This window comes from Lutjanus erythropterus, chromosome 10 (assembly GCF_056507025.1).
Source record: "Lutjanus erythropterus isolate fLutEry1 chromosome 10, fLutEry1.hap2, whole genome shotgun sequence".
In the NCBI taxonomy this organism is placed as follows: domain Eukaryota; kingdom Metazoa; phylum Chordata; class Actinopteri; order Lutjaniformes; family Lutjanidae; genus Lutjanus; species Lutjanus erythropterus.
This window is the reverse complement of record NC_139326.1, coordinates 1,781,606-1,800,726: the sequence shown is the minus strand read 5'-3', so window position 1 is coordinate 1,800,726 and position 19,121 is coordinate 1,781,606. Positions and strand designations below refer to the sequence as shown.

General features: G+C 40.1%; 3 protein-coding genes across 9 annotated transcripts in view; 2 read left to right on the top strand and 1 right to left on the bottom strand.

The window, feature by feature from the left end:
* LOC146319783 (calcineurin-binding protein cabin-1-like) overlaps window positions 1-1,120 on the top strand; it is a 62,098-nt gene extending 60,978 nt beyond the window's left edge. For 6 of the 7 annotated variants that reach the window (XM_084727831.1, XM_084727830.1, XM_084727827.1 and 3 more), the window contains one exon: window positions 735-1,120. In XM_084727831.1, the coding sequence (XP_084583957.1) occupies window positions 735-907 (173 nt within the window). In that variant the 3' untranslated portion in view covers window positions 908-1,120. The remainder of the gene's footprint in view (window positions 1-734) is intronic. The other variant, XM_084727829.1, reaches the window with a different exon arrangement.
* On the top strand, window positions 982-3,068 carry LOC146319782 (calcineurin-binding protein cabin-1-like). Its single transcript, XM_084727832.1, has 2 exons — window positions 982-1,208; window positions 2,184-3,068. The coding sequence occupies exons 1-2, from the start codon at window positions 1,083-1,085 to the stop codon at window positions 2,328-2,330; spliced, it is 273 nt and encodes a 90-aa protein (XP_084583958.1). The 5' UTR covers window positions 982-1,082; the 3' UTR covers window positions 2,331-3,068.
* A 7,152-nt stretch (window positions 3,069-10,220) lies between these two features.
* On the bottom strand, window positions 10,221-14,301 carry tbx16 (T-box transcription factor 16). The gene is made up of 9 exons (XM_084727823.1): window positions 14,100-14,301; window positions 13,833-13,992; window positions 13,517-13,619; window positions 12,734-12,898; window positions 12,177-12,323; window positions 12,007-12,077; window positions 11,789-11,877; window positions 11,487-11,697; window positions 10,221-11,062 (listed from the first exon to the last, which is right to left on the bottom strand). Exons 1-9 carry the CDS (start codon window positions 14,113-14,115, stop codon window positions 10,624-10,626), a joined length of 1,401 nt encoding a protein of 466 aa, XP_084583949.1. The 5' UTR covers window positions 14,116-14,301; the 3' UTR covers window positions 10,221-10,623.
* Window positions 14,302-19,121: the final 4,820 nt, after the last annotated feature.

Below are 19,121 nucleotides of genomic sequence, written 5' to 3'. Positions count from 1 at the left end.
AAACCAGGCTAGTCTCATTGAAGGTCATGTGACCTGTCAGCCTTATGTCATCAGAAAGAGGACGGACTGCACCGGACTGAAACTATGATCATATATTTCATCTGTGGACATTGATTACATCATGTGTCTGTAACCAGGATCAGTTTGTGTTTATCTCTTCAAATTTCCTAAAGTTATTTAAGTTTGAATACCTCTGAAGGTGTAGCAGATTCATCTAAAAGTGTCGTTGCATACACACATACAGTATTTGCATGCACACACACTCATGCACAGGTTAGTATCAAGCATCACTGCAGCACTGTGTATTATGTAATGGTTTCCAAGGCAACATTAGTGGAGAAGCCTGAAAGAGTATTAGATCATTTTTGTTTTCATTTGTGTCTGTCTGAGCTGCAGGGGGGAGTTTCACTTAGTTCACATGTGCTCAGTTCAGACAGCTCTCTGATGATGACAACTAAAGTCCCATCAAACACAGAATTCTGAGTAAATGTACAGACACAATGTCTTCACAGAGATCTTCATGCCAAGTTTTCTTGGTGTTTTTCCGTGACTAATAACACAAAAACATTGTCATGTTGTCAGTTTATTTCCTGTAAAAAACTAAATAACATAAAGTTGTGGTAAAGGGTCTGATTTAGATAATTAATTATGTGTTTTTGCCCAATATTCAGCGCTGATGGTGTTATTTTAACTTTTTATTGTATTTTGTTGGCATGTTGTTTTTTTGTCCACAGAGGAGCGGGAGGAGCCCTCAGAGGGACTCTCGTACCGACAGCAGGAGTCCCACCTTTGTCAACAGATGAAACTCGCCACTGTATCCCAGGGGCAGGAATCATCAGCAGGCTGGTTCCAGGAGGAAACTGCCACATGTAGCACCGCACAACCCTGCCCAGGTCAGAACCCTTGAGTCAGAGGTGTGACAGAAAAGATCACGGCAGGATACTTAGATTGAATTAATGATGCCTTAAGAATGGTCTAATATTTATTCTTTTTCTCTCTCAGACCAGCAGCAGCCGTATGCCAGCAATGAGCCATCAAAGCTTCCAGACCCTAACCGAATCCGCTCCCGTGTCCCGCCCAACATGCCAAAGCTTTTCATCCCTTCCACCGTCACCAAGTTCCCGCCAGAAATCACAGTAACGCCTCCGACACCCACGCTCCTCTCTCCAAAAGGCAGCATCTCAGAGGAAACCAAACAAAGACTCAAGGTATGCAGTTTGCCTCAAAATATTCTAACTATTCATGGAATAAGATCGTAGCCCTGATTTTTTTTTTTTTTTTTTTTTTAATTCACTCAGCAACAGTTTTCTCCCGATCAAAAGCAAATCAGCACTCACTTGGCACTCAGTCTCTCTGTATGAACTGTTCAGAAGTGATCTCAAGAAAAGATCAAATCTTTTTAAATCTATTCTTCCTCGCTCAGACTAGTCCAGTAAGACGAAACGAGACGTACTTTGTATAAAATTAGACAAATTTAGAAATAATATTCTTCAATACTGCGGTTCAGTGAAGGGTTGATGCAGTGATTATTAACTGAATTAATCTGCATCACAGCTACTTCTGAATTTAAGATCCAGTATTTTTCTGATCAGGCATCTGACATGGAGTTTATTAAATAGAGTGGAAATCAGACTTCAAAATATGCCACTATTATCATTATTCTAATGTGCTTTACTGTATGTGTCCATTTTTTAGGATTATAAGTGAATACATTATTGAAATATTAATGAGACATGTTTTTGATATTTATTATAGATACATTTAAAAGAATAAAAATAAAATAATAGATTAATTGATAAATGTTCATTTTGTTTGTATTTTTTACAGTTCCTCTTTTTTTTTGCTCTTCACTTTGCTGCTGTAACACTGTAAATCCCCCCATCGTTGGACTAATGAAGGAATATTTTATCTTTTATCTTAATTGTTGGATTAATTTGAAACATAAGCATTAGATTAATCTTTTTAAAAAATCACTGTTGGGTGCAGACCTAAAAAGATCTTGTAATGTGTGACCCACTGTCGCCACAACGACTTTCAGATTCCTGATAACGAGATAGACAGTTGTGTAGTGTGAACAGTACAGAGACGTGACAACTGTGACAGCTATGTAGTGTGACGGAGGCATAAACTGCAGTCTGGTCTCTAACACTCAACAGCGCCCCCTGCTGTCTCGTCCTGTACAGAACGTCATCCTGTCGTCTCAGTCTGCAGCCACGGTGAAAAAAGACACTCTGAGCCAGCCGGCGCTGGAGGTGCAGGAGACGTCCAGCCAGGAGTCGTCTCTGGAGAGCGAGTCGGACGAGGAGGAGGACGATTACATGGACATCTGAGCCTCTGAAGGCTGAAACTGAACAAGGCCGAGCGTTTTGTCACAGCTTGGTCTCACTCTGCCAAACTCCCGGACCCCCCTGTCTTAAAAAAGGAATGGTACACGTCACTGCAGCCATCTTTGTTGATGCTATTGTTCCCTCATGTGCATTATGAAAAAAAAAAAAAAAAAAAAAACTCCCATACTGAGTAAATGCAGTATTCTCATCGCCTGTCATGTCACTGTGTGACAGACGATGATGGCTTCAGTCTCACAGCTTGTCTGTAATGTGCCATTTATGCAGATCACACATCAGCTTATGAAGCTCTCCTGCAACCAGCTGCACACTGGACCTGGAAAGAAAGACTTTTACCCTTTAAAGGGATAGTTCACATTGTTAAAAGTGTGGTTCCATGAGGTACTTCTCCACAGTCAGTGTATTACCTGCAGTAGATGAAGTTCAACACCTCCTCAGTTTGGAGAAGCAGCAGGAGTACCGGTGGAGGAAGCGAAGTGTGTTTAAGTGTAAACTATATTCAGAATACATCAGACTGGCACATATGGATACACAAAATATCTTGGCTGTGTTCCCTTTAAGGGGAGAGAAAAACTAAAATTATATAGATATCAGTGCAGCTTGAGGTGTGTTTGGATTCACTGCGTGATAAACAAACCTTTGTTTTATAGACATGTCTGATAATTCATCTGAACTTGAACCTGAGCGTGCTCAGTATCTTAATCATTAAAGGTTGATCGCTGAGCTGTCGTGCTCATTTTAGCCTTTTTTGGGGATTCAAAGCTTCAGCATCAAATTTTTTTTTTTTCGAAGCTTTGACAGAGGTGTGGACGTGTCTCCTTCTCCTCCCAAACGGCTGACTGCCTCAGTGTCGTTCACCGCTGGTGTCTTCTCCCTCTGCGTCCAGCTGTACCGTTCTGTCAGAGAGGCGCTGATCCGAGAGACGACGAGGTTTCAGTTGTATTCAGTAGTCGTACTTTTTACCACACAGTCTGAAAGTCTTGGTTATTAAAACCGTTGTTTCTAGCTTCTAATCCAACATCAGTTACAGAAGGTAATTCATGTTTATTGTCATCAAAAGGAATTTATACATCTGCCAAAATAAAGAAGAGGCTCATACATTCTCTCTATTTGGAAACCCTCCCTTTTCAGGAGGGATGGGGAACCAGAGATTGTGAGAGATTTGTATGTTTATTTAACAACCTGCTGCACAGCAGCTTTTTAAGCATTTTCGTGTTAATTTCAGGATGTGAAAGTGAGCTTTTTCTCCCGAGAGGGTTTGTGGCCTCGGCAACTGGGGCTTGATGACATATTACCAGTCTGATGTATAGAAATACACACTTTAATGAAAGTGGGCTAATAATGTAAAACGCCAAAGTCTCACAATAACACAAAACTAACTAACAGATGGAGGCAGACGAGCACTCCTGTGTTGTGTGAGATAAAATTACAGGGGTCAGTTGTTTTGGAGAGAATTATATTTGGCCATCAAGAAAGTCTGTCTGACAGAAAGGAAATATTCTAAATATAACATAAACTCAAACTGATGATGATAGTATTTAGTTGTGTAAATGTTTTGCTGCTGACTCTGTCCACAGCAGGACATTATTTAACTTCCTACACCAGTTCTCCTGCTGCTTCTCTAAACTGACGGCGTGTCGACCTTCATCTACTGAAGCTAACACTAGAGCTGCAATGATTGATTGATTACTTGTCAACTAATACATTTTTGATAATCGATAAATCATTAATATTTTCTGTTTTCTTTGGTTTTCTGTGACAGTAAACTGAATGTCTTTGGGTTGTGGACAAAACAAGACATTTTAGGACATCATCTTTGGCTTTAGGAAACGGTGCTTAACGTTTTTCTCTATTTTCTGACATTTTCTGGACGAAAAAACTTGGTACTAAAATAATGATTAGTTGCAGCCTTAGTTAATACATTGACTATTGACAAGGACCTCATACAGCCTCACTTAAAATAATCCCTGCACTGTCTCTTTAAGGCCAACCAGTCCCGTGTTTATGCATCTTTTTTTATGTTGTGTGCTAACTGTACCTCCGAGCTGCAGCTAACGCCTCGTCTGAGGTGCCTGCGTCTGGACTGACGCTCAGCGGCATGAACCTGCTGTCCTCAACTCTGATCTTTTACTTTGGCATGCCACTTCCATCCTGCATCGGTACATGAGATATTTCAACGGACACAAAGGTGACGTTAGGACAATCGGCTGCAACCGAGGCTCATCTGTGGAGCCTCACAACCTGTAGCAGATTGGAAATGTTTACACTTAACATTTGGGATGTCTTTCAGTTAGCACTTAACTTTGTGCTATTTTTGTACTCACTGTATTTCTTGTAATATTTTGTCCTATATCTATTTTTCTTTTCTTCGGTGTGCATTTGTAGCGAAAAGGAACAGTTCTTACCAGGAAGACGTCCTGTCACCAGCACTGATCTGAATGATGTGGGGACAAAGGGGTTTCAGTTGTTATAAATTAGCTTTTGTACATATCATAATGTCATAATCCAAGTATCTTTCCAATGTGTTTGGCTTTAAAGGAGTGAGTATTAAGCTGGAGAAGAAGTGTGTGTGTTTGTGTGTGAGTGTAAACGTGGTGAGGGCTCAGTGGGATTGAAATGTATGAAAGAGCATTTCTGCCAGTGTGAATCTGCAAGTCAATTTAATGAGGAACTTTCTCAAACTTAAGAGTCAGAGTCTCAAAGTAATGAGAAACTAAGTCCTTATTTTGTGAAAGTTTCTCATTATAGTGACTGAACAGGCTCTTCATTGTGGAAATGTTCTTCCATAGAGACGCGTGTTGACGAAGAAGACTTTGTTTCCAATACTGATGCCTTTCCATTGAAACCATTTTGGTAAATCTGTCACAATTCTAGCTTAACTCAGAGGAAGACAACCGAATGTTTTTTACAGATTGTTTTCTATAAAAAGAAAGATATTTACTGACTGTGTTTCTTGAAAGCTGTCTAAAATAATTTTTAAAAAGGACACAGATGAATAATTGTAAACTATCACCCTTGATATATAAAAGAAACTGTTTTGTATTTTGTTTGATTTTTTTGTTTTTTTGTGTGTGTGTATGTGTAAAATAGTTTTTCTATTGTTCTGCTGAGCTTCTGGGAATGTACCACAGCTGAAGAGGTTCCGGCCCAGCCGGAGGAGAACTGTTCTCTATGTCTGGACTGAATGCATTATAGATGTCAAACCAAAAATATATTTGAGAAACACATTATTTGTTCTGTGTGCTGCTTAAATACCTTCCAGATCTGCATGAGAAGTTCTCCACAGGGTTCCTTACATCAGACAGTACGGAGGTTTCATTCATAGTCTCAGCAGAGAGCTCGGACGTCCTCAGAGCTCGGACGTCCTGAGCTTTGAGAGACAAACAGTCAGGTACCTGAAGGGGCCACTTGAGGATCACCTTCTGTGATTGCAGGTTTATTATTAGACTTATGGATACTAGAGGGTGAAACGGGAATGTATTTTCACTCCCAGTAAAATGCTCCTGTCCCCATGAAAAAAGAAAATTCCTGTCCTGTCCGATATGAAAATGTCTTTTCGTGATCACGATTTATTATCTGCATGATCACAACATTGTTAAAATGTGTCGATGTTCAAAAAGCACTGAAACATAAATAATTTCTCCAAGTTTTACTTTGAAAACCTCTCGATGATTCCAACTGACATCATGTCCTTTGTGATTTCAGTGCTTTCATTGATGCAAAACAAACCCACGTTGCATGCTGGGAGGCTGCAGCTCACTTTGGTCGATGCAGGATAATATTTAAGGTGTCTTTCATCATGACAAAGAAAATTTGAAACAGTAATACTCATTGTCAGGAATTAGAGCTGCAACAATTAATTTATTATTAAATCAATTGCCAGCTATTTTGATGATTGATTCATCATTTTTTTTAGGAAAAAAAAACATCAACATTCCCTGATTCCAGCTTCGTAAATGTGAATATTTTCTGGTTTCTTTAGTCCAGTATGACAGAATCAGGTTTATTGTTTGGTGTTTTTTTTACATACAAGGAATTTGTTTTGGTATTTGGTTCATAGCGCTCACAATAAACATAAGACAAATCAGTGCTGCATGTTAAGAATCTAAATATAAAATATTTAAAATCTATCTGTTTAAAAATGCAAAGAACTGTGTGAATGTTCTGGTTTGAGCTGCGGCCTCATGTCCTTTTTATTCCACCCAGTCTCCACCAGTTCCTCTCCATTTGGCCTCCAGTCCATCAGCTTTATGAAGGCTGACTGCTGCTGTTTCATCTACATCTGTCCCCTGTCCTCCCCTCCCCTCCCCTCCTCCTCTTTGTTTCACACTGTAGTGCCGGCCCCCTCCGTGCCGTCTGATCTGCTGACTCGGCTCTGGACATCAGGATCAACAACCTGCTGCTGCTGCTGCTGTTTATGCTTCAGTCTTTTCATTGTACAACTCCAGCACCGCCGAGGGGACACTTAAGACACATGTCACACACTTTACTTCACCACGTCGGGGCCTTTACAGGCGTCTGAGTGCAGGTCGATCTGCTGCACCATTATCAGAGCAGTTAACAGGCCCAAATTACCCATTGATGTAGAGCTATGCAGATTAAACCCAGAGGAGCTGTGCACGAGTGTGTCGAGGGAATTTCACTAAGTGCTCACTTTCATTCTCTTCTGATGAAGAAGAGGAGGTCATCAACTCGTGTTTGAGTCAATACAGAACAAAGAAAATCACCTGTGGATGCAGAAAGGCTGCTGTTCACTGTGTGATGGACAATAATCCTTCTGGACACGTGCAGATGCTGTGACATACACACAGTTTCTTCACCGCCACTGTTACACACACCAAAAAAGTGTGTTTTACACATTTTAGTTTATACGTGAAATATGTAGAAAAAAAAAAAAAAGAGCCTGTTTCTGCCATTAATGGGTGACACATGCAAAACTGGCATGAGGAAGATTTCTATACTGTCTGGCCAAAAAAAAAGTCTCCACCTGGATTTAAATAATCAAACAGGTCAGATCCTTCCATTGGATAATTACTGCAGTGATTAATATGTTTCAGCTGGTAACAAGTTATTGAACTCTAACTGATGCAGTGAGCAGCTTCTCATTTCTTCAACAACCATGTCAGAAGACAAATCCTGTGATCGAGGAAAAGATGTTCCTCTGTTTCAGAAGAGTCAAATTATTGACCTGCATCAAGCAAAGAAAACAACTGAGACTGATGAAAAAACTAAAACTGGGTTAAGAACTGTCCAACACATTATTAATCCTGGAAGGATCGTGGTGAACCATCATCTTCAAGGAAGAAATGTGGTCAGAAAATGATCACTGCATAAAAAACACTTATCAGAGAGGATAATCAGAAAAAAAGGCTTCAGTTTGATAGAGAACATAAAGATTGGACTCTTGGAGTCCAGACCTGAACCCCACTGAGAATCTTCAGGATGTGTGGGAGAAGATTTTAAACAGTGGTCCGACTCTCCCATCATCAATACAAGATCTTTGAGAAAAACTTTTGTACTTATTATGGTATAAACATGGCCCTCTATAAATATTCATAATACATAAATATACAAATATTTTTGTAATTCCTGACGATATGATTCCATCTTCACTGAGTTTAATGAAAATTCTGCCTTCGTGGAGATCTGATGTCGTAAGATTGAACTTCATCACTTTGACCTTCTCACCCTGCAGCACACAAACTTGCACAGTTCTCTCTTCTGCTCATTAAAATGAGTAAATGAACCACGTGCATCATACAGCTGAGAAGATAATGAATCTCACTGAATCAAATCCACACCAGAATAGTTCCTGAAGCATGGCCTCCCCTCCCCCTCCTCCCCCTCCTCCTCCTCCTCCTCCTTGGCCTTTACAACAGTCATTAGTGGCTCATATCCACCCAGGGTGGAGGCGATGGGCCCGGCCTGTGTTTTTCAGCGGTGAAAGGGAGCCAACAGCCCCATTTTCATGCTTTTTAAGGCTCATTGAGATGGAGAACGAGGGTCGTGTGATGCTTTATGATGCCGGTGGGTAAACCTCAGCAGGTGAGCCGCACTCGCAGTAATACGAAGTCTTTAATGCATGCTGGGCCTGTCGAAGGTGCAGAGTGCTGCTCGTTACAGGAACAAAGAGCAAATACAAACAAACTGCAGAAGAGGATGTGCTGCTGCTGCTGCTCATCACAGCTGCAGATGGGAAAGACACTCATCTGTTCAATAAACTTGTATATGGATAAAAAACAAAGCTTCGTGGCCAAAACAACAGCTGAAGATACAAAGACCTGCTTAGATATTCATTTTATTGGAATGGAGCCGTGATCTGACTGTCATACAATAACTGTGCGATAATTCACATGTGCAAAACTGACTTAAATTTATAATAACTACACAAAGCTGATTGTAGCTTGATGCACATTTTTGTACATAATTTAATCATTTCTATTCATCTTATATTTTCTACATGTTGCAGTTTCATATCTCTATATTGCTGTTATATTTTGTAGACAAGGCAAAGGCATCTTCACACACTTTGTATTTGTTATTGTTATATTATCTCTTTCATATATTGCAGTAGAATGTATATATTTTTTACATACTTCTTATAAACTGTTCTTATAATTCTGTATGCTTGTATATATGTCTGTTCAAGAACAGGAGCATTTCTGACTCTGATTCTGATGATGAGTTATAGAGTGAAATATTTTCCAAATATTATTTACACTGCTGGTTTCCAACCTTTGGTTTACCATCACTGAGTTAAGTGACGACCCCTGATTAAATGACATATTAATGCATAATAATAACGACACACAACAACTGATTAGCTGCACAATTAAGCTAAGTAGTGAACATGTGGATGAATTTGGAGCAAATTATTTTCTCTCACTAGAGATAAATATTTCAGATACTTTAGAACTTTTTTTATCCAATTCTCTGTCAAGAATGTTTTTTATTTTTAACAATCACACATTATTATTTAATTATGGTTTATTTGATGAGGACAGATGCAGGCAGGCTGACAACAGCAATCTGATTCAAATACAATAGTATTTTTGCGAAAGCTAATTTGTAGACAGACTTTTCATGAAAATTAGAGATTTGAACTGTGAGGTAAAAATGTGGCAAACTGAATACTGCAAAACATGATAAAAATAAGTGAAAGCTTACAGACTAAACAGGCTTTTATTTCAGCAAATTCAGTATTTTCTTCTTATTGTTCTCTGAACTCTTTGGCTGTTTTAACTGGGGTTCTGAGAGTGCAGCTTCTTCATCCTGTGAGATTTTATAAAAGTTCATATCTTAAGAATTAATTTAAACTTTAAAAGTAACAATTTCATTTAGTTTTCTTCACAGAAAGGAAATAAATGCTGAGAAAAAAATAAGTTTAATAGTATAGTATAATAAGTAAAAAAAAAAAAGAAAGAAAAAAATAGTTTGTGAAGCATCACTGACCGCTGACCAGTGATGTTTCTGATCCTGTGTTAAACTACATACTGTTATCACAGTAGAATGAGCCAAATGTTATATGTAAACTAGGCGTCTACTGAAAGAATCTTTTCATATTTTCAACATTTGTTAAAGACGAAATATGCAACACAACAGAAAGTAGTATAAACAGAACTAACAGGAGACTGTGGCGTCTGTTTGGGAGCAAAATTCAGCTCTGACCCTTCATGAGCACAAACTGTGTGACCAAAACGAGAACAGACGTCACGGACTGGGAGGGAAAACTCTGTCTCTGTCTGCAGCGCTGATGACATATCATGGTCATTTTATGAGTTAGTGCAGTAAATATATTACACATTTCTCCTATAAGTAACAGAAAAGACTAAAAAAAAAAAAAACAAATCTAAACACATTTTCACAAACATGACATCAAATTACTTTTATGTTTTTATTTTCAGGTCACATCACAGTTTAAAGACAGACATACAGTAAATTGCACACTTATCTTTTATTCTTTCTCTCTTTTTTTTTACAAAAATAATATTTTCACTTGCAGGTGAGATGAAATACAAAATAAATAGACAATTCCACAATAAAACAACGAGCAGCAGCACACAGTGGTTCCAGTCTGAGTCCTGTGGGTCTGAGCGGCAGCGACTGGCGGCTCCTTCAGTTGTTTGGTTGAGGTCACAGCAGGACTCTGTTGGGGCCTCATCTTGGCTCCTGGCCCCTGGTCTTTAGCCCCTGGTCTAAGTCCAGTCATGCATTCTCAGCTGTGATCTGTGGATCAGCTGGAAAGTCTCTTCAGTCAGTTCATATCAGAGCTCACAGTTCACCAGCAGGAGTAAGAGAACAGCGGGTACTGGCTCCACTCTGCCATGTTGCCGTGGTGATAGCCGTGGTGCACGGCCGGCGTGGTGTAGTCGGCGGTCAGGTGGTGAGGAGGGGGGTACTGTGCGGGACCGGCGCCACTCCACTGGCCCAGCGGCTGCTCGGCGCCATACGGGCTGTAGATGTGGTGGCCGATCATCCCGGGCTTTCCGGCCTGGGCCATGGTCATGTTGAGGACCCCGGTGTAGTCCTGGGGGCCCGGGAGGTGCTGGGGGCCGCAGGGCGAGGGACCGATGTCATGTGTACGTGGCTTTGAAGAGTCATGATCGGGGACCGTTGCGACGTCAGGGACTCTGGACTCGAAGCTGCTGCGTCCTGAACCACTGGTGCTGCTGCCGATGCTGGAGGACGGAGAGGGAGACTTCCCGTACTCGTGGAACCTGAGGAGGAAAAAGAAGATGGTCAGAGTTTTGTTGTCATGACAACATGATGTAAGGGACCACTCTTGACTGGTTTAAGTCCTACTTGAATGACAAATATCACATGTGGAGTTTCTCAGGACTGTTTACGGTTCAGGTGGGACAAAATTTGGGACAAATCTTTGATTTTGATTTAAACATTTTTGCAACATCATGAGATCTCAGTGTTATAAAATGGATTTTAATTAGACTTTAGTTTAACTCCTTATAAATTTATGTGCGATTTTTATTCATTGTCTTTACTTTGGAATAAATTAAAATGTAAAATGAACATTCTTAATTGCACTATGTTTTTTCAGTCTGTCTGTGAATCACTTTACCTGTTTTTTAAAAAAATGCTTCATAAATAAAGTTATTGCTATAATATGTTATAAGTAGTATGAACCTGTTTGGCTGGTAGGAAGGCGGAGCAGGAACCAGCTGCTCTGTGTTGTACATGTCTCTGGGGTCCGGCCCAGTAGGAGACTCCGTCCTCACGCTGTGCTCCCTCTCAGCTCCCCACGGGGATCGCTCCTCTTTCACAACATCACCTTCTTTTCTTTTGGGCAGGTCTCCATCGTCTCCGTCGTAACCCTCGTATGAAGAGCGGCAGAAATCTAAGAACACACAAATCACCTGATTAACTCAGGAGGACGAGACAAGACAGTCAAAACATCAAGAGGAGGAGGAGAGTCTTAAAGACTGTACCTGGTGGACTGTCCTCCTCAGAGTCACCCCTCAGAATGTCTGACATCCTGGCACGTTTCTCAAAGTACACCGGGTTCTTGTTGGCACGTCTGCAGAGGAGCATCAGGTTCATTAAGAAAATACTACACACATTACTTGAGGAAATCTGTAGATGAGACTCTGTCTTTCAAATAAAGTAAACTAACTGAGTACTTGTATGTGAGTAATGAGATACACACCTCTTTTTATTTGTGCCTTCATCACGGAAACCTTTTGCAAACGGGTTGTGATCGATCTTCAGCTTTGTGATCTGTAGGAAGGGAAATCAAATCAGTTAAAAACTTAGTAATTTGGGATATAATGACATAAGAATGCGTGCTAGCAGCAGTTTTCAGTGATAGATACGGACTTTGGTGTTCTGGTAGGCTGTGACGGCTGTGAAAGACGTCTCGGGGAACGTGAAGGTCTGGAAAACACTCCAGCGGACGCTGAAGAGGTCGTCGGCCTGGACGATGTGGAAGCGCGGGTGGTAACGATGCATGGAGTGCAAAATGATCTGCAGAGAGAAAGACGAAGATAGGGATCAAATCAGAGCACTTTAGTGGCCACTTCTGTAACTTTAATTATCCAACATCCTTTGAAGATACAGTGTATCAGAGCTGCAGTCAACTGGAAGAAAATTAGCTGATTATTTTTGATCAGTTCAGCCGTTTTTCAAGCAAACATTTGCAGGTTCCAGCTTCTTAAAAGTGAGGATTTGCTGCTTTTCTTTGTCAGTGATGACAGTAAATAACAAGTCTTTCCGTTTTGTACTTCTAGTTGGACAAAAGAAGAATTTTTCACAACTCTTTTGACATTTTGAGACTAAATGATTATTCGTGCAAATAATATTTGGATTAATCAATAATGGAAAAAAGTTGCTGCCTAAGTGGAACATCTGGAAACACATAATTGTTGTTAACTTACATGTCCGTGCTGGTCGAGCGTGTTGTTGGTGAGCTTGAGCTTGAGGAAGGAGACCGACTGCTTCATCCAGTGGCTCCCCGGGGCCGGAGAGTCGGGGTGGAGGTAGGTCCTGCAGGGAGGTTGGGGCTCCGCTTTTCCTGCCACCTCCCATTTCTCTTTATTCCACTGTAGGAAGGAGACAGTCAGTCAGTCAGTCAGTCAATCTGAGGAAGGTGATTTACAGATTCACCTTCTTCCCTTCCCACAGTGTGAGAGCAGAGTGCAGAGTGACTGCTGCTGGCCTGCACCACCCACAGAGACAGGGGGTAGTACAGTGGGCTCCCAGCAGGGGATAGAAAAACAGGAAGAGATAACACCCTTTGATGTACAATGTCAGGAGGGGGGGTGGGGGGGTGGGGGGTGATAAACAGGGGGTGTCTTGTCTGGAGATACTGGAAACCAGTGAACCAAAGCCATGGCTATGCTGAGTCAAGGCTAACTTTTATTTTAAGGTTCATGATGATGAACACCTTTAGTTTTTTCAGGTGTGTAGGAGGACACACCCACAGAGAGGAGACCTCCTGCAGGCTCTTTGACTTCACCTTCAACAGGTTAAAGCTTTGCATCATGAAGGTCTGAGGACCAAAATGTTCCATCTCTAATAAACTTTATTGTAAGTAAAAGGACAGTGTGCAGGAGTCCTGTCTTCTCCTGCATGTGTTAGAGAGTAAAAAGAACATTTTCTCAGGCTGATATCACGATGAAACTCAGTTAATTAGTGAGGAAAACTAATTGCAGTCTTACCTTATACCTGAATCCATCCTCAGGGACCATGTCAACCAGTAAGATGTACTTTGCACATGGAATAAGGCCAGAAAGATTCACTTTACAGTGTGGAAACATCCTCCTGGAACAGAGAAGGAAAGAAAAATGAGCGAAAACAGCAACAGAGGACATGATTATTTTAAATTTTTTTGTTCCTTTTTGTCTTCTTACATATATTTTATTATTGTCTTCTGTATTTATTACTTAATGTATTGTTCTGTTGTGATGAAACTTCACGAGTCAAAATATTTCACGATTAGTGACACTGATAAACACCTTACATCTTGAGTCTTACCTGCCAGGTTTGGTGATGATCATCTCTGTTCCGATCTCATGGAAGGTCTTCCAGAGTTCAGGGTCCTCCAGCGTCATCCTGATGTTGCTGCCCTGCAGGTAGGCGTCAGGGCCGGCAGCCATGGAGGAGGGAGGAGGGCCGCTGAAGTTATGCTTCAAGTCTGGAAGGAAAAAAGGTTCATTACAGCCGTGATTCTCTGAGGAAATTATGATCAAGAAAGGCAGAGACAAAACCAGCAGCGAAGGCCCAGAGTCAGTCAACACTCACCTCTGATGGACTGCATGCTTCAGGTTCAACGACAGCTCAGAAAAGATTCATGCACCGAGGGCCAGTAAGAAATCCAAGTATCTGTGATATCCAAGTGTCTCCTCAGCCGAGGTCTCCTGCCTCATGTGTAACAACAAAGAAGAAATCCAGCAGCTCACAGAGTCAACAGGTCAGTCAGTGTTGATGCAGCACAGCTCTTGAGTCCTGCAGAAAGGGGTGACCATGACTTTTAAGGGGAGCGGCGGGGTGGGTGGGGTCAGGAGAGCCATTCCCAGGCTTTGAAGTGGCACAATGATGAGTCAGTGCCCTGCTGTGATTGGAGGCTGCTTGAAATCAAAGAGACTTAACAGAGCCTTGATACCGTCCCCACAGGAAGGGGGACGGAGGAAATGCATCTTTATGAACTGCTAAGAGACTTTAAAACAAATATGGACGCACTTCCACGCTGCAGCTCAGAGCTCGCAGCAGCAGCAGATTCTGTGTACATATCATTCACACACACACAAACACGCAAGAAAACAGCATTTAGTGTGTTTGTGCAACGTGATAAATACCCAGATCAATACATTTGACACAACTGATGGAAATACAGTGAAGGGAACATTTAAATGAAATAATCCTGTGAGTTTTCTCAAAGTAGAAACATTATTATAAAACTTATTATAGCACATCTGGAATTACATAAAAATAAAATAATATATTTAGTTAACTATTTCTATGAAGGTCATGTTAATATTGCACTATTAGCACATTTGTTAGACATCAAAACATATTTATAAGGCTTTATAGAACTCTTTATAAGTGTTTATAATCATGCATTACAACTTACAACAAGGTGTTTAACATATTGTAATAGTGTATTGTTCAGCATTCATAATGCTCTATAACTTGATGCCAAAGTGACAACAGTGTTTGAAAGAAGAATCTGAGATCTGGATTACATAGCATGTTATAACTACCATGACTTTAGTTAGTTATGACAACACATAGAGAACTGCTATAATGAATGATTGACTTATAATACATTATGGGCTGCACTTATAGTACTTTATAAACCTTGTAATAAGTTGTAATGCATGATTATAGACATTTGTAAAAACCAAAAAAAAATTACATATTCATTATAATGTCTTATGAATGTGCTTATAATGTATTATAGACATGACCTTCACAGAAACTGTTACCTCAGTGCTGTCACTTTATTTAAAGCTCATAAAGTCATGCTGTAATGTATTATTGACTAATAAGACATAATTACATTACACAAACTTATAATTTATAATCTGTTATGATACATTTGAGCAGTTCTCTGTGTGACTTCATAACTGACTACAGTCATGGTAGTTATGATGTGCTGTGTCACCCATCACTGTTAATATTATTCTGTTTTAAAAGTTATAAAGCATTATGAATGCTGAACTTAAAATACATTATGTCCAATACTTTATCAACCTTAGTGTAATGATTTTAAACATTTATAAAGAGTTTTATTAAGCCTAATAATGGATTATAATGTCTTGTGAAAGTGCTTATAGTGCAATATAAACATGACCCTAAAAACATGTTTTTCATCCACTTTATGTTTTATTTTGAAGACATCGACTCCTCACTTATGATACATTTTAAATCTTGTTTTGAGTCGTCATGCATGAGTCTAAAGATTTATAAACTGTTTTGTTTATAAAGCCCTATAAATGTCTTGTGGATGTGATTATAATGCATTATGGACATTCACCTTCATAGAAAGTGTTACAGATAACTGAAATGTTCTGACATCAAATATACGATCACCTTTACACTTTCTCCATCAGAGAAATGATGCAGGGTGGGAAACTCTGTGTAAACCCATAATGGTGTAATGACAACACACACTCTTTCTGCAGGTAACTCTTACCTGGGGGCGTCCTCTGCTGCCTGCAGGCAGTGGTGGGGGGTTGGTTGTGTATTGGGGTGTCTAGACAGGCCCACGCTCTGATAGATAATCTCATTAGGCTAGTTTCCCTTGAAGAGGCTGGTTTCTGCATGTGGAGAAAGGCCTGTGTAAAAGCAGGCAATTAACAGCCAGTTAGCACCACAAGCCCAAGTCAGGCCTGAATGGGACAGGAGGGGTCTGAAAATAAAGACCTGCCACAACAACCCGGCCGTCCTCCCACCATCCACATCCAGCCAGAGTCCACCACAAGTCTCATTCATGGGCCCGTCTCTGTACCAAAACAAATGCTAAATGCTGCAGCCATTAGCATAGAGGAACAAAATTAGACCGCGGTCCCTCTCTTGTTTCCATGAAAATTTGAATTGAGGTGATTTTCACCTCTCATTCAAACTCTTTTCTAGCATAAACACACCACTTCCACTTCCATGTCTCATTGTATTCTCATGCTGCATACAGTGTCCTCTGTAAGCTCAGCTCTCTGCAGACACAAAGGGTTTCTTTTTGCTTTTGTGTAACTGTATGCCCCAAACATTTACTAAATGTGAATTTATCTTTTATCTGAAACCTGTAAGGCAGTCAAATCAGGCACAAGATCCTCAGTTAAACTTATTCGTATAATACTGTAAATTCACACAATATCCAAGTGTAATATCAGACTTGTATGATTTGGGCAGCCATTAGTGAAACTGAAATCTCGCCAGTATTGTCCTCATGTGAGATGTCACATATAGGAGAGATGCAAACAGGTCACAAACATTAGCACCAGCCAAATGTTGGTAAAATGCTTCTCACCATTAAACCACAGACATGAGACCCCGGTAGCTCACCTGGTAGACTGCAGCAGCTCTGGGTTCAGTTCCAGCCAGGGTCCTCTGCTGTATGTCTCTCCTGTCTTTTCCAGATGTCAGTATCATCATAAAAACAACATGAAATTTACTGATAAACAACACACACTGACACTACAAAACTGCTGCTGATTACTCATCCTGAGGATCAGACTTGCAAATCTGCATTTACACTATTTATTCTATTTGAACCATAAATCAGTCAGAAGGATCTACAACTGAATCTCATTTTACGACCTTATTATTAAATGCTTAATAAATAACCTCATCATGTTATCATTATCGTTCTGTTTTTTTTTATCTGTGTCTTGTTATTTCCAGCTGAGCCCTGGGCTTAACTTGTAAATATTTAGTACTTTTCTAGTGCTTTTTAAAAACTTTTTCTATCTTTATTATTATTATTATTATTATTTACTTTATTTATTTATTTATTTTTTGCAATATGCAGTATGATTAGCTCATTTTTGCATTACATTTTTCTTTTTTCTTGACAAAAATGGATATTGTCGCCGTATTGTGATTTTGATAATATTGTGATTAATTGTGCAGCCCTACATATTATTTAAAATCATGCTGAATGGAAAAAATGCAAAACTGACAACTTTTAAGAGTAAATCTAGACACATGAGTATTATAGGACACATATAAAACATGAGTTTTCTTTATTTCTTTTGCATGTCGGGGAGTAACAGGTTGGATATTAAATTCATGTTACTGTGTCTGATCATTTTAAAAGCAGCAGCACAGAAATGCTCCCTCAGTTTTAAAGGCAGCACTCAGTAGAATCAGCAGTTTGGTGTTCATAAAGAGATGTTCAAGTCTTCCCTGTGAAAATATTGACTTGGCTCTTTAAGGCCTCTGAGCAGGTCAATGCAGACTAAAAAGGATAATAACATTCAGCCTGTAATGATGCACTTTAACAGATCTCTATACGATCATTGACTGGTTTTTAAAGGGCCTGATGCAGGACTCTCCCAGCAGCTCCCCCCTCTGTGTGGCTCAACATTGGCTTTGAAGAAGTGTGATGTGTCTCTATCCTCCTTATGTGAAACCAGTTGTTGTGGAGGAGTTATTAGTGACAGGTTCAGTGTGGCTCTCCTCACATAGCTCTCAGCCTGCGGATCCTCGGGGCTGCACAGCCAGGATCCCCTCAAACTGTCTGACGGGGCGGCGGAGAGGTCCTGCAGGAGGAAGATGCTGAGAGAAATAAAGAAGAGTTTGATGGTAAATCCTCTGCAGGTTGTTTCAGCAGCAGCAGCAGCAGCAGCAGAGCGTGTGAGTGTCAGAGCGCTGAGGTGTATGTTTCAGCAGCGGCAGTGTCAATCCCATTACGCACCGGGTCTGGAGGTGACAGGTGTGACTGGTAAAGGCCTCAGTACACAGCCTGAGGACAGAAGCCAGGGACAGAGAGCTCTTATGTAACGGCAGCCTGAGGGCGATCTGGACTGGTGACACATCAGGGAGTTCATCTGGAGGAGACTGATGGGAACTACTGGTCAAAAACATGGTGGACTTAGTTAAAGGCCTCATACATACTGATGGATGTAGCTAATTAATCCTCATCCAAAGACATATTTAACATATACAGATTACTGACCAACTGGACAGCCCAAAAATAAACTACTGAAACAAACAATCATCATAACAAAGAAGTAACTTACTTCTTTTCTAAACATTATTAAGAATGTAATTCATAAGCTTGTGCATCTCTCCTTTATAAGACTATGATTCAGCAGCAATATGTGTTGATACGGAATAATTTAAATGATTTGCAATGCAGTGCAATCTGCTACAGGTCTTAACATTTGATCAAAGTAGACATTTGTTTTACATCATAAGTTAAAAGACGCTAATTCTGTAAAAGTGGCATTTCTTAGCCTCAAAGAGATGCATATATTTCATAAAATACCAGGAAATCCCAAGTTTTTTGTTACTTTACAGCACAGGGGGAAAATGGAAAGCAACTATATCATCTGATAATTAAATGTTTTTGTGTTTATTACTTTTCAAACTTTTCAAAGCTCAGTTAGACAAGAAAAAAGGCTGACTATATGAACAAACATTGGTCCAATTTTCTGTTTTTTTCATAAAATCCAAATGTCTTCCAGACTTTAGATTTTAGGGTGCACTGTAAATCATGTCGGCGTTGTCATACGTGTTGTTCTTGTTTTTACATTGCAAGAAATGCTGAGCTATAAAATTAATCTCGAAAACCTTTTATAGGAGTGGAGATGCTGCAGAATT

Coding starts and splice junctions, on each gene's coding strand:
- LOC146319782 (XM_084727832.1), top strand. CDS start 1,083: ATGCCAAAGCTTTTCATCCCTTCCACCGTCACCAAGTTCCCGCCAGAA. Junction 1,209..2,183: donor AAACCAAACAAAGACTCAAG/GTATGCAGTTTG, acceptor CGTCCTGTACAG/AACGTCATCCTGTCGTCTCA.
- tbx16 (XM_084727823.1), bottom strand. Junction 12,078..12,176: donor CAGCCTACCAGAACACCAAA/GTCCGTATCTAT, acceptor CCCTTCCTACAG/ATCACAAAGCTGAAGATCGA. Junction 11,698..11,788: donor TGAGGAGGACAGTCCACCAG/GTACAGTCTTTA, acceptor GTGTGTTCTTAG/ATTTCTGCCGCTCTTCATAC.